This window comes from Megalops cyprinoides, chromosome 12 (assembly GCF_013368585.1).
Source record: "Megalops cyprinoides isolate fMegCyp1 chromosome 12, fMegCyp1.pri, whole genome shotgun sequence".
Classification (NCBI taxonomy): domain Eukaryota; kingdom Metazoa; phylum Chordata; class Actinopteri; order Elopiformes; family Megalopidae; genus Megalops; species Megalops cyprinoides.
In genome coordinates this window covers 3,235,379-3,249,958 of record NC_050594.1, presented here as the reverse complement: position 1 = coordinate 3,249,958, position 14,580 = coordinate 3,235,379, and the positions used below count along the sequence as shown (strand labels likewise).

Sequence of the window (14,580 nt, the reverse complement as noted above, 5' to 3'; positions counted from 1 at the left end):
GCGGCGTTTTAAGAGGGTACACGTGAGTGCTGCTGTGTTTTCCCCCCACGGTGACAGCAGAGGTCCACTATCGGGTCACCCCCCCATCCCCCTCCACCCCCCACCCACTCTGCCCCCCAGCCAAAAAAGGCAAGCCAGAGAGCAGCTGGTGGAGAGAGCTCTAAGAATAAACAGGGGCAGCAGTGGATAGCGTTACCACGGTTCCCAAGCCCCCTGCTTTCTGACCTATACCCATCAGAGGCAGCGATTATATTGGGAGGAAATTTCCACCTGGTTCTGCTCTCTCCACCTCACGGGGCCCGCTGCTCTCGGCTCCTGCAGTGTTCACTGTCTGTCGGACGGACCTCCTCCAGACCTCCTCTGCCATGCTAGGAGACCAGGCACTGTGAAACTTCCATCTGCCATTTTTAAAACCAATTGGCCCTTTTTTGGGGGGCGTAAAAACATGTCCCCTGTGATTTCGTGGAGGGACTGATTTCCACCAGGCCACAGCATCCATTGGTACCCTGTGCAAGCGGGGTTGCCAAGGAGAAACTTTGTTTTATTTCCACTGTAAGGATAACTATACATGTATTTTACAATAAGGGATCAGACCTGAAGTAACGTCCTCAGCGCACCATGGCTGACGTCACAGCCGAAGATTCCGTGTCTTTTCCAAGCCCAAGTGAGTGTTGCCTGTTTTCCTGAACTTAAACTTGCAGGGAGGCGAATTGTTTTTTCCTGGTCGTGCATGACGGCGATAGCATGCAATCATTGCGGTCTTTTGGAAAGTTCACGAGGGAAGAATTTCATGAATGAAGCCCTGAGTGGCTATCTGCTGTACTGCCTCGGAACATGATTGTGCCGTGAGCGCTGCTCCTAAAGTAGTTTAAGATTGCTTATGAATTCAGATTAACCTCGAGCCCTGCGGAACATAGCGTCCTCGGCTTGTGCAGTAACGGATTTGTGTACCAGCTTATTACGCGATAGGACGTGCTTGAGGAAAATGCTAACGTATCTCTCAACAAGTTGATACCTGTTGAACTAGCGAGAGGTTTCATATCATATGTTATACATTATGAATTACTATCACATCTGCACACATTGTAGAATGCACAAAGTATAGTAAATCTTATTATTCAATATAGGGTGCTTTGCATACATAAAAAACGCACATCTTCATCATACAACGACAAACGTTATGATCAACACTTCAATGTACCTGCTATCCACTTAATGTCACTAACTGTGCTTTGAAGAAAACACTTCCTTTGATGTATTTTATACCTTCCTAAGGGTAACTGCGCAAAGCTGCGTTAGGATGTGCTCTTTTTCCTGGTTGTTTTCCGTTTTGTTTTAAACACGTCATGCGCAGACTCGGTTAGTCAGCAGCGGGTGGCGAATTCGCGATCTCGGTGTTGACAGGAGCGCGCAGGAGCGTAAAGTACACGAACAGGTGGTGGGTGCAGAGTTTCCACTGTAATACATTAGTTAGGACCCGGTCTCCCTGGAGTGTACCCACTCTCCCCTGGCTCCGCCGACGCACGGCAGAATAAATAAGCGGTGTTTATTCTGAGAATATCCATTCGCTGCTGAGCTCAGACACACGCGGCAGAGTTAGGTCTGAGATTTCAGCGACATCGCCTTTCCCGTCTGTTTTGTAGCGCTGCACGGAGAAAGGTGCACAATATCATGAAATACTGAAAAGGAAATAACTGTTACAAAGCTGAATGCAGGTTGTTATAACAACCAATAAGTACCCTTGATTTGGGTTTGAGACGTGATCATGTAGGTTTAGCATGTACTACTGTTATATTTTATTCTTGAAAAATCCCACCATTAATTTGTAATGCATTTTGATATTTGCAAAAAACAATAGAAGCAGGCATATCAATTGTGTAACTTGCTGGTACAATACCATGTAAGAATTGATCATTTTGTAAATAAATGTATGCCACCCAAGGGCTGAAACATCTGTAAGCCAATTGTTTTTTCAAATCAGCACATTCAAACTTCACTATGCTTCATCTATAACTTCAGACAAATGTAGGAAATTTTTACTTTTTGCCACTTACATGACGCTGTAGGTTGTTTTTATCGCTGCAGTATATTTAAAATGAATTTGCTTCAATGATTAAAATGGTTATGTGGCTTATGGGCATATTTCTGTTGTTACACTTTATATACTTTTGTAAATTAGCAAATATGCACAAACAAGCTGATACACACACAACAGAGCCAACAGGTTATTTATTTAATGAAAGCGTTTATCTTGATTCACCGAAGTTGGCTGTTCTCTGATACGTTATTGGTATTTGTACTTTACAATGACCAGTTGTCTTAAATCAACTGTACATTCAGCTGGAGGTTGACATTTGACCTTTTTAATGGAGAACTGTAAACAAGTGTTTAAAAATGAGCTGAGAAAGACTTTAGTTGGATGTTCCAAGGACACACCTTGGAGTATGTGGGAGGCTGAGTCATGCTGTAAATGCTTGGTGCATCCAGTCATTTCTCTTGAGTTTTATACACCCATAGAAGTCATACTTCTTTGACCTCTAGTTACCTGAGCTGCTGTCCATAAGGAAAGTCCCCCTCCAAATGTGTCTCAGGAGCTGGATCCCCATAACGAGTCAGCAGAGGCAACGTGTGTGTGATGTGAAGTGTGCACTGGGGCTGGTGTTTTGACGACAGATTCTGTGTGCAGTGTGATCCCCACCCACCGGTGGCTAAAAGGGGCCGCTCTCGTGCTTAGCCTTCTCCACTTCCCACCAGTATAAATAGGATTTGGGGCAGACGCTGTGGGTCTCTGGAAAGCGGACACTCTCAGAATGTGCTGGGCTGGACATACCCGGCATGTTCAAGTTCCCTATGTCAAATGATAATAATAATAATAATAATAATAATAACAATAATGAGACAATGATGATGATGATGATGATGAAGCAGACCTGAAAATGTAAGACCACATCACATGATGCCATCAATCGGAAATGGCAGCTGATGTGTCATAAGGTTGGGGTGCCATTTTATTGTGTGAATTGTGAAGACAGTTCTTGGGTTTTGGATTGTTTTTGGAGCAGGAGAAAGATGATCACAGCCTAAACCTCCGCATCAGCTATTCATCAATCACAAACCCAGCTCTTTTTTTCTCAAAAAATAACTTTTCATGATGTAAGTGCATATTTGGTTAACAATACAAAAAAGACACGCAAAGTGTGTTTAGGTGACAGATTCTGTCATTTGGATGACAGCCAATCCTGCACCCCACATATATATATATACATATACATATACGTGTGTATGTTTCCTCCCAAGCGCTACACTCTGCTACCAAACAGCATCTGGTGCTCCCGTTGCATTGCAGTGCAAAATCACTATTTTCTCCGCCTTTGTCCCCCGATGGCAGAATGAACTTCCACACGTCATCCGTTCAGCCAAGTCCCTCTCTGTTTTCAAGAAACACCTGAAGACACAGCTCTTCCGCACTCACCTGAGCATCTGAAACACTACTCCCTAAAGGAATGTCTCATGTCTCAAATCTGTTTCCTACTAAACTATTAAAAAAATGTAATCTAATGGTTTAACACACTTGTCATCTCTACCAGCTGGCTTGTACCTTGTCTGGCCAATCGTTGAAACCTGATCATGCATGTTCTAACATTGTTGACTCCTTATGGTTTTTTGCTTGTGTTATACTCTGCATCACCTGTAAGTCGCTTTTGATAAAAGTTCTCTGAAATTGAATGAATGTAAATGTAAGCGTAAGTGAAACTGTACGTCTTCGGGGTTTATTTTCTGTGAGCAGGTCCAGATTCAGAGCCAGTGATGGAGCCGAGCAGCACCGCTGCCAGTGACAGTACCAACGGGGCAGTGATTCCGGAAGAGGCCCCGCCCAAGGCGCCGGAACCCCGAAGTCTGTTCTCCGCCCTCAGCTCGCCCCTGATATGGCTGCTGCTGCTCCTCTTCCTCATCGCTTCCTCCGCCGTCGCTGTCATCATGTTCGATGTGGTGGATTACAAACGGTTGACAGGTGAGCCGATACACGGGCCTTACTGTCGGCTTATTGGGGGCTACGCTAGTGATGACGGAGCGAGATGCCATGTGTCATCAGTGATTTGCTGACGTGAGCCAATCATGTTTTTTTTTACTGACGAGAGAAAAGCCTTTTGATTTGTTCAAACTAGTCTGTGACATCACATGGTGCAGCCTGCCACCCCACCACAGGCTTCATGAAGTTCTCTGTTGTATTTCTAGGTTATGAAGTCTTACCAGCCTGTGGTTTGTGCTTAAATTTGAGTAACAAGGTTCAGAAAGTGTTACTTTTGCTTTCTGAACAAAATATTTTCCATTAATCTCTCCCATCACTCAGAGTGTTGTGTGAGAAACTCTTCAATTTGTCCCTCAAAGTTAAGGAGAGGCCTTGTAGCAGGATTGCTGAACAGACTGAATACACAGAAAATAAATTAATTTAGAGGCGTTTATTTATAAAGGTGGCAGTCCAGGCAAAGGTCACAGTGGTTTGACAACAGTCCATAATGACCCTGAGGTGGTTTTAATTTCTGTCTTGATAACTTAAAATCATTACAACATGAGTATGTGTGTGTGTGTCTGTGTGTGTGTGTGTGTGTGTGTATACATGAACCAGCACAAGCTTTGACAATATGCAAAGTTAAGGGTGGTTCTTGTGGCTGTCGTGCAGCACAGCGTGTTTTTGCTGTAATGGCAGAATGTTCTCACACGCCAGACAGCAGGGTCCCGCCACACGGCTCAGTGCTCCGCCGGCTCCATGATTTATTAATCTCAAATGGCATCTCAAGCTGTTCCCCGAACACCTACCTTAGACAGAGCGCTTAACATGTACCCCTGAATGTGGGATTCTTCAAGAGTCTCTGACTGAGGAAAGTTAGTCGATGTTTGAAAATGAAACCCAAGTGTTTTTACTGCAGGTGCTCTAATGCACAATGAAGCCCTTACAAACCAGATTTGTAGGGGCTTTACAGGGTCCAGCCAAGCACTTTTTTAAAAATTTGCTAGATAGAATCGCCTTCGACGTCTTGTGACAACTGTTTAAAGCATGCACTGTCCTTGGAGATGGCTCCACATGTTAAATTAATATTCTCACAACTGCTCCCACTATTTTTATGATAATTCCATCCAACCCTTCTTTATAGGATAATAAATTCTCCCTAACAATTCCTTGTAATGCTGCCACCCTAAGAATAATATCATAATTATAACATAGCTGTGAATATTGGTTTGAATTGGCTCAGTCACCGGGTAGTACTGGAGTTTCAGTATCTCTTAACTCCTAGCTGGTCATACAGTATGTGTGAGATATTAGTTTTAATGGTACACAGACACGATAGATAAATTTGAAATGTTCTGATTTAATATGCTGTACAAATATATCACTGTGCAATATATCACTGGCTAATACACTTGAACAGGGTTGGGGGGGGGGGGGCGTGCTTAGAATCCCATACATAGCAAAGGATGAATATCCCATGAAATAAATTCTCTCAGACATTAACGGTAATGGGGGCAGTTATTATGGGAGGCAGCACAGCGCAGGGTATACTGCTTGGCACTGGGGCAAAAATTAAGTGAATGGGGCATCACTGGCCAAAACTGGCAACTGGGATCAGCTCCAATTGGATAAACAGTCCAAACATTAAAAAAGCACACATGCAATTGAGAGATGGCGTGTAAATTAGAAACAGGGAAGGCAAAGGACTTATATCTAAACTCTGATCTGTTTTCCATGACTCATGAGTTTATCAGTTTAAACACAAATTACCTGTTGGCCATTGGCTCCTTTTTAACTCATTGTGTGCAGTGCTGTAGCGGTACAGTATCTTTGCAAGATTCGCACTGTGTTACTCATGACTAAGAGCTGGAGTTACATTTGAAAATTCTGCTCTCTCCCCAACAGGAGCACAGCCCCCCGGTATCATCCTCGCCATCAAGCAGGCAGAGAGCCTCACAGGCAAGACCCTTCTGTGCTTTTCTGCACTTCTCCTTGCTTAACTTCCTACTTCCTACCTCCACTTAACTTTCTACTTTCAGAAGAGACTGCAAGTGCATGCTGGATTTCACTCAAACCAATCAGCCTGTCATAACTGGTCCATAGATTTTGCCATTAGCTTTCAAACCAATTAGCCTGGCTTAACTGGTCCAATCATTTAACTATCTGTGCACAGTCCAGATAGCCTGGCTTAATTGGTCCAATTATTTAATTGACCATGCTCATTTACACAGGAGCTTTTCCCAAACTGCCGCGGTAAAATGTCTTTGTATAGGGCACATGCACAATTATCAACCATAATTTATCATGTTATTTAAAAAAAAATGCAAATAAAGTAAATAATTAAGCAAAATAAGGAGTTTGGAGCAGAGGTTTCAACAAAAACCAGCATAACTCATTTCACCTGCAGGATCTCACTGACATCCCTTCAAATTTGTGGGTACATCAGTGATGATCACTGATGTACTATAAAAATTAGGGAAGCAGAAGACTGAAAACTTTAAGCTCCTGAACCTGTCTTTAGTGATTAACAAACTGGTCAGTATTAATAATAAGGATTGCCCATCAGTAACTGAGTGCTACTGATTTGTGTTTGCATTGCATTTGTGTGCTTCCTGCACAGTATATGTATATATATATATATATATATTTATATATATATATATATATATATATATATATATATATCAGTGTGTGGATCAGAGGTGTGTGTCCTGCCAAACAGAATGCCAGTGTTCTGACTGCCACACTCTGCTTTTCATTCCTGCTGTCAGGAGGCATTTTTGAAATGGGCTTCGATCCCACGAAAGTCGTTAATGAAGCAGTGGAGGAGTTCGCGGACTTGAAAAACACGCTCCTGACCATACTATCTAACGTCTTAATGGATGAAGGTACCCCATTTCCCAGCATACACTGTTGTTGATGCAACTGTCTCTACATGGTCGCACAAGATATACAGCACAGCAGGATATTCAACTTCAAATGCAAACCCTTGTCATCCACAACAACATCCCAACCAAATTATATCTATGGGCTTAAGACACGAGTGCTCCCTTGTTAAAACAGTACTTGTGAATAGTCCAGTATTTTAACATTGCACATAGTCTTAGCCTTTATTGTGTGTGTTGGTGTATGGTTGAGTCGTGGGTTGGGGAGGCTGGGTGCGCTGGGTCCCCCCCACCTTAAAAATGTAACATTTTACCCACTGTTCCTCACTTCTAACATTCCATTGAACATGTCACAATTGGGTGCCATTATTATGGTAGCGGGGCACTCCATCTGAAGAGATGTAGTTTAATCATGGGGTTCTTACTATTCAGTGATTTTTGAGGCAAAAATAGAATCCCTTTATCTGGGCAGAAGTTTTTGTTCCCACTCTCTAATCCACATGTATAATTTATTTGCTCCTCATCAATGTTTCAGAAGATATATCCTTTGCGAGTTCCTGTCTCACACTGCCTTGTCTCTTTCCTCATTTGTTTCAGATGACTCACCACATTCAGTGAGAAAGAAAGGTTTGTCCGGATTTTACACATTGTTTCTTTAGTTCATTAATGGTAGTTTCCTTTCAACTTCTTGCATGTTCGCAGAACACACTCGTTTCATTTCTGCAAAAATATTCCAAATATTCCCTGAATTTTCAGTATTTTCTGCTGCATTTTTTTGCCGATGCATCAATAAGTCATTCAGAGAAGTGTCTCTCTGGAGTATAGGCCGCATCTTACTGAAAGCAGCAGTCCGTGATCGCACATTTTCTCAGACTTATGACCATTTACTTGACGGCTCTGGCAGATTCGTGACCCATAAAGACAGTGGAAGGAAAAAAAATTACACCTGAAATTTATTTTTAAAAATTCAAGCGAATGTTAGTCCCGTAAGAGGAAAGCCCGCTGCCCAGCTCCTCTCTGCTGCAGCGCTAATTAGACAGGAGCTGGTGAGACAGTGTGGCTGGTTTCATGCCATTAGCTGTGACACATACAATGACAATTGCACAATAATTTATTTTTCCAGTTTTAAGCATTCCAAGTATAGATGCTCATCCAGGTCAACGCTTCCATATTTTCAGTTATACGGATTTTTGTATAACCCTTTGATGTGTGAGGGAATATGTCAGCTGACCTTTTTTGGGAGGGTGGGGTACCCACTGTCTCGGAGCGCATTGACGGCAAGTGATACCTCCACTGTACCACTTATCGAGGTGTGTCGAATCAGGGTTTTAAACAGGCAATGGGAAGGGAAAATGCCTTCAAAATTAACCCATTGCTTCTCTCTGTAAAAAAAATCACTTATTATTGAATGTGTCATGGTGGTTTCATGGTTTCTGCTGGAAAAGATCTCTGTTTTTCATTTGTGTTTTTCATTTTCAGGTGAATTTCTTCCACCAAGGAGACCGATAGAAGGTTTGTAACATCCATCATTTAACTTTATTACCAGCTGCTGTCCTTCAGCCGTGTGTTAGTAGGGCATTATGAAGTTATGATTTGTTCATTATGACACCACACAGAGCCGTCATTCTCAGGCAGTGACCTTTATACCTCAGAGGAGGTGAACCTGAATATCTGGAAAAGATGAATATAGTTTGTAACGCCTGCACGATGTCTGTTCTCTGTTTTTTCATTATTTGTTGCTTTTTTGTCCTCAGGAGACTACCTGCCTGCCAAGAAGAAAGGTTTGTTACTTACAACCTCAAACTTATTACTGTCCAATAACTGTTAGATACAGACATCTGTGGAAACCAAATGATCAGTTTTCAAGGGTTTTGTTTGTGTTTGTGCGTTTGATAATTGTGTGCACTTGTGCATCATTCCATCAGTGTAAGATCATTACCAGCTGCTGTGACTTACGAATGATGTGTTTTATTTTCTCATTGCTCATGTGATAATATGGTGTTATGAGATTTGTGGTTCGGTGTATTTCCATGCAGTTTCATCTGTGTGTACAGATACACAAATTCCTTGTTGCATTGGAGTCTTTTCATGGGGATGAATATAACAATAACTGTGTGAGAAAGGTTTTCTAAAATTCATGTGATGTTACATATAAACTGCATCTACACCTACAAATACACATCTTTAAAGCTTGTTGTTTTTTCCTTTGACATCTGTGGCATTCGTGTTTAATACATTGACTTATTTTTGTATTTTCGGTTGCTGTGGTTTCTACCCTTTTTCATGATGTGTGACAAAGTTGTTGACGCTTCTTGCACTGGGGTGTGCAAAGCATGAGAGGGTGTTGTAAAAGGTGAAGAGATGTTCCTGAATAATGCACCCCCCCCCCCCGACTGTACCCCAATCCCTCACACACTGTCATCTCCATCATGTTTACTGTGGCCCACAATCAATCTCTGAGTCTTGACTAGGCAAGTGTTATATTTCTTCCATCCTCACGCAGCATTTTTTCCTACATTCAGTGACTTCTGAACCAGTAAAGATTGAATGTGGGCCTTACTGTCTGACTAATTGACTGACTCTTTATGGATTGTGAACATGTGGTCTGTAAACTTGCCATCAGTTTGATCTAGGATGCTGTATCTGTCTGTATCAGGTCTGTTTCACATGTGTTTTGCATGGTAAAAAGCTCAATGTCGTTTATACCACATGTTGCAAAGAGTAGGGATGGGCAGATATACATGTTTGCTCCTGTAGCCTTTTCAGGGTTTCTAGAGGGCAAGCACTGTTACAAGAAAACAGAAAAGAATCCAAGACTTTCAGAGACTTCTGTAATTCCCTAGCTATTTCGTCCACCTGTGTTTTGATTTATATTTACTAGTGACACTTCAAAACCACTGCACTATGTAGCATACAGTATAGCAGACCTACAGTATACATTTCAGTTATGGCATTTGTTTACCAATCTGTCAGTCAATCATATAAGATGTAATAAGAATGTGCAGTAAATTTCCATACACTAGGTTTCTTAACAATGTGAATCTAACCACAATTCGATTCAAATATGTGACACGGGACAGTAAAATGGGTTTGAATGCATGCATGTCAATTCCTAAAAAAAGGGAAAAAATACCACCCTGTGGTTGAAATCACCACATTTTTAGAATGCTTAGAGACACCGATATGTCCTTTTTGCACCGTTTCATTCGGTGAGACGTGAGAAACATTGTCAAAAGTGTATTAAAAGTGAGCTTTATTAACATTCAACCTCTGGTAACCTCACATGGAAAAAAGCACGAGAGACCACATTCTGTTTTGAATTCATTTATATTCCCATTTTCCTCTGCTGGGAAGTGGTTGTGTCAGTGCTGTTGCTGCTGGCCTGAGGTGAAGCTTTTGTGAGCAGGAATGTCAGTCGATCATTAGAGCTGTTAGTGGAAGCAGGCGGACACAGTGCAACATGTGCTTATAAACGGTGTGAGCTTAATGACGGGGAAGAGGCTGCACTAAGGTGCCATTACACTGGGGATGCATGTGAGGGAGTTCAGTAATAACCTTCAGTCCCTCAGTTTTCACATCTCAGCTTGGTTCTCATAATATTAAACCAGCCAGTTTAATGACACACTTGCAGAAAAGCTGGAGAGGAAAGAAGATGACAGTACTGTGGTGAAGAAGGTCGTGGTGCCCATCAATGTCACGGTTGTGGAGGAGGAAGAGGATGATGAAGAGGACCATGATGGCGCCAAAGACGTTGGTGTCGTTGATGATGGCAAAGATGAAATCAAAAAAGAGGCTGAGGACGATGAAATTGAAGATAAAGACAGTGGTGAAATCAGTGATGTGAAAGCTGCTGAGATTGCTGCTGTCGACGATGATGAAGATGATGAAGATGTCCCAAACAGAGAAATTATACATGCTGAAGAGCTCATTAAAACTGAGGTGACACGCGATGATGATGAGGAGGACAAGGACGACAAAGAAAAAGCTGACGAAGATATAATTGATGCTGGCCACATACTGGACAATGCTGAGGAAGATAAGGATGAAGGCGAAGAAGAGGAGGAAGGTTTAGACACGGACGAAATCAGCATTGTTGCCAGCCCAGACGGAAGCGACTGGGACGACTCAAACGATGAGAACAACAACAATAATGAAGGCAAGAGAGACAAAGCCAAAACCACCAAAAGAAACAGACATGTACCAGTTAAAATTCAGAGGGCGACAGTGTACAAAGCTGCAGACTCAGACAAAGAGAATGTTGATGATCGCCACGGACAACAGACAAAAGGTACTGAGGCGTCTGTTTATTTATTCGTTACTTTCACCTGAGAACATTCCCTGTTATATTTCTCTCTGAGCCTTTGACTGTTACGTCATTAGTGAAAGACCAGTAACAGGTGTGCATTATGGCCTGTCCACAGTGATTTAAAAGAAGAGCTTGGGCACATAAAAGTGTGTTAGGCAGTTAAATGTACATCACTACTATGATGCTAAATCATTAGTGCAATTGTGGGAAATATTGCTGTAGTGAAACATAGTTTTGCTGAATTATTTTGTTCATAGTTATGCTCAGTTGCCAGTTGTTTTGTAGGCCTTCTTGCTGCATATGTATATTCAAAAAGTACTAAAAGAAAAGGGGATTGTTTCCCGTACTAGAAAACTCTGAGTTACAAATTGAAGCTAATGTTATTCTACTGTTATTCATGAGAGAGTTTGCTGGTTGGTGCGATGAACAAAAGCCGTTGTGTCACACTTGCTTAAATTCTTTTTGAAAATTTGCAGACAGTAACTTCTGTTGGACATGTAGTACTCTGAGCTGGCCGGAGTTGTTCTGTTGTAGCTGAACTTGTTTTCGTGCGCACACAGCAAACAGCTCAGATGGGTAAAAGGAAGGGAAGGACAGGAAACAGCAGCATGAAAGGCCTCCTGTATCAGATACCTCTCCAGCTGGCTAATTTAAGCCCTGGCAGCTTTCGCCCCGCTGCAGAGTGCTGTTGACACGACGGGCAGCTGTTGAGCTCTCAGAGTGCCTCTGGGAGCACAGGGTCCTGAGGTGTCGATTTCTCACAGGGGACTCAGTCACCTCCCTTATATATAGTCACCATGTGAGGGACGTTATCACAGAAGGGCAGTCAATCTGAGAGCACCTCCTAGAAACAGGCCCCTTGCTGAGAAACACTCACGCCTTTTAACTGATGAACTTATGCTTGAGCTGGACGCAGTGCTTCATTATGCATATATACATAGTATATATATATATATATATATATATATATATATATATATATATATATATATATATATATATTACACATAAATGTTATTGTTGCTGCACTCTTGGACTTCCTACTTTTCCTCTACTTTTATGTTTATTGCCATTATTATTCTATCAAAATGATTTTTTTTTACTTTTTACTTTTGAGGTGTGTGTTTTAAGAACAGATGTTTAATTGCCAAGTGTTAATTTCTGCTCTTGCAGGCTATGTTTTAAAACTGATACTATGATTTTTTTTTTTAGCATCTTATATGTAGTGACCGGGAATACTGTACGCATTTCTGCACAAGTCTCTTGTCACTTTAATATTCTTTGTTAATAGTTTGTTAATTATTTGTTAACTAATCTTTGCTAATTGTCCCTATTTATATTTCTGTGTTACCTGTAATTAACTATAAAATATGACAAATAACAGAAAAGGAAACATGTAAAAAAATGGAAGGTGAATGCCGAGTGTGTTTTGATTTCCTTTATTTCATTAGTGCTGACTCTGAGGTGGCCACTTGTGGGATGAAATCAGTTTCATATTAAATCATAACTACAGTATATATTCTCCATTAGGTGTTTACTTCTAGAAGGATGGTAGCAAAAAATAAACAATCCAACTAATAACTTTGCTTTGCTGAACATGTTTGTTGACAGTTTAAATGAATGCTTTTCAATATTTTGATGCTGAGAATGTCTTGAAACGCGAATGCCGGGTTCTCTTTCAGACAACCCCAGCCCTGAATGTACTGCGATGTGGGATGACAGGGGTTAAAACCACTCATACGTCCTTTAATTAGAGCATGTTTGTGCTCACAGAAAAAGCTGCGCCGGAGGAAGAAAAGGTGAAGTTGCCTGCAAAAGCTGAAAAGGCAAAGCCAGAGGAGAAGGTGGTGGAAAAAACAAAGCCCACCGCTAAGCCCACAGTGGAGACGGCAAAGCCGGAGCCCGAAGGTACTGAACCCGGCACGGCAGAACCAGGCTCCACTGCAGGGAGGGGATGGCAAACGCATAGATTCAATCTAGCTGCAGTGTGCTTTGTTCTTAGCTTCAGATAAGTGTAAGGGGGTTAAACTACATGAGTGCCTATAGAGGAATGGGAAAATAATTTTCATCTGCCAAATCAGTAATGAATTTTGTCTGAATGAGAAACAGATAATCATCTGCTAAATGAGTGTAATGTAATGCAATTTAAAAAAAATGTATGCTTGACTTCCATGGGAAACTAGAAAATATGGCTGACTGGTGGAAAGATTGAGCTGTAAGTGTGCCTTGAAAGAGAGACACAATGAGATTAAATTTGATGGGTATAACTTCCGTCTTTAGGAAATGACTTAAGATTCACTGACATCTGTTACTGTGTGTTACATAGAAAAGTTTTTTCATTAAATAAGCAAAACATAAGTAATAAGTTGCTGCATAATGTTGTGAATATTCAGAGGCAGAACCTGGAAAGAAGCCAGTCAAAGAGGTGAAGAAAGAAGTAAAGGAGGCAGAACCTCCTAAAAAGAAAGAAACTCATGAAGTGAGAAAAGCAGGTAGGAGTGTCTTTCTGAACCTGGCGAGGTCTGAAGTAAATGGATACTGTGTGAATCTAAAGTCTGAACCATTAAGGTCTTCAAGCTACAGACGCTGGAGCCAGCCACTACATCATTCATTTACATCATTCCCCATCACACCACCATCACATTACATCATTCACCATCACATTACGTCGCTCACCATCATATCCCCATCATATTACATCATAGTAACGTTATACCTGTCAGCATCACATCAGTATCATATGACATCATTCAGCATCACATTACCTTCACATAGACTGGAGGCCGCACTGAACACAGGGGGCATTCGTATGGAAAAATTAAAAAAAGGTTTTCCCATTAAAAAAAACCTTTTCCCATTTATTTACTATTAATATGACCTTATAAGTATCAATGTACTTTGAATGCAATGATTTTTTTAATCATATAACTGATGTAAATCTCCAGTGTACTTTTCCAGTGATGAGTATTGATTGATAAACCTTCCTTTTATTGCAGATAAAGTTGTAAAGGTTGAACAGAAACCAGGTATTTTGATTCCTTTACCATTCGTGAACAGTTATTTCAGTCAGTAGAGTTTTACAGGCGTTGAGAGTTTGCTTTGATGTAATACATTCTTCTTAAGAAAAGAGAGTCCATGAATTATGAACAGTGAGTTATGACATCATCAACAGAAATGTAGTCATACAGTAGATACAAGAATAATACTCCAGAAGGATGGACTTTTGAAAAATACACTTCATTGATTTTCTGTCTTTTTAGGCAAGAAAGAAAAAGAAGAAAAGAAAGAAGGTATGTGCTCTTTCCAAGATTTATACCACATGCCTCCAGAGAAATGATTTTCTGTCTTGGTAATGAAATCTCATTGTTTTGTGACATTTC

At 41.2% G+C, this 14,580-nt stretch overlaps 1 protein-coding gene across 1 annotated transcript; it reads left to right on the top strand.

Annotated features, from left to right (window-relative positions):
* The first annotated feature begins 235 nt into the window (after positions 1 to 235).
* On the top strand, positions 236 to 14,537 carry LOC118786823 (triadin-like). Its single transcript, XM_036542157.1, has 12 exons — positions 236 to 664; positions 3,788 to 4,012; positions 5,915 to 5,968; positions 6,781 to 6,897; positions 7,492 to 7,521; positions 8,374 to 8,406; positions 8,649 to 8,675; positions 10,526 to 11,182; positions 12,974 to 13,108; positions 13,594 to 13,692; positions 14,197 to 14,226; positions 14,461 to 14,537. Exons 1-12 carry the CDS (start codon positions 619 to 621, stop codon positions 14,535 to 14,537), a joined length of 1,530 nt encoding a protein of 509 aa, XP_036398050.1. The 5' UTR covers positions 236 to 618.
* Positions 14,538 to 14,580: the final 43 nt, after the last annotated feature.

Excerpts from the sequence above, each read along its gene's own strand:
- LOC118786823 (XM_036542157.1), top strand. The coding sequence starts at position 619 with ATGGCTGACGTCACAGCCGAAGATTCCGTGTCTTTTCCAAGCCCAA. Across the intron at positions 5,969-6,780 it reads GCAGGCAGAGAGCCTCACAG|GAGGCATTTTTGAAATGGGC; the intron begins GCAAGACCCTTC and ends TCCTGCTGTCAG. Across the intron at positions 13,109-13,593 it reads GGCAAAGCCGGAGCCCGAAG|AGGCAGAACCTGGAAAGAAG; the intron begins GTACTGAACCCG and ends GTGAATATTCAG.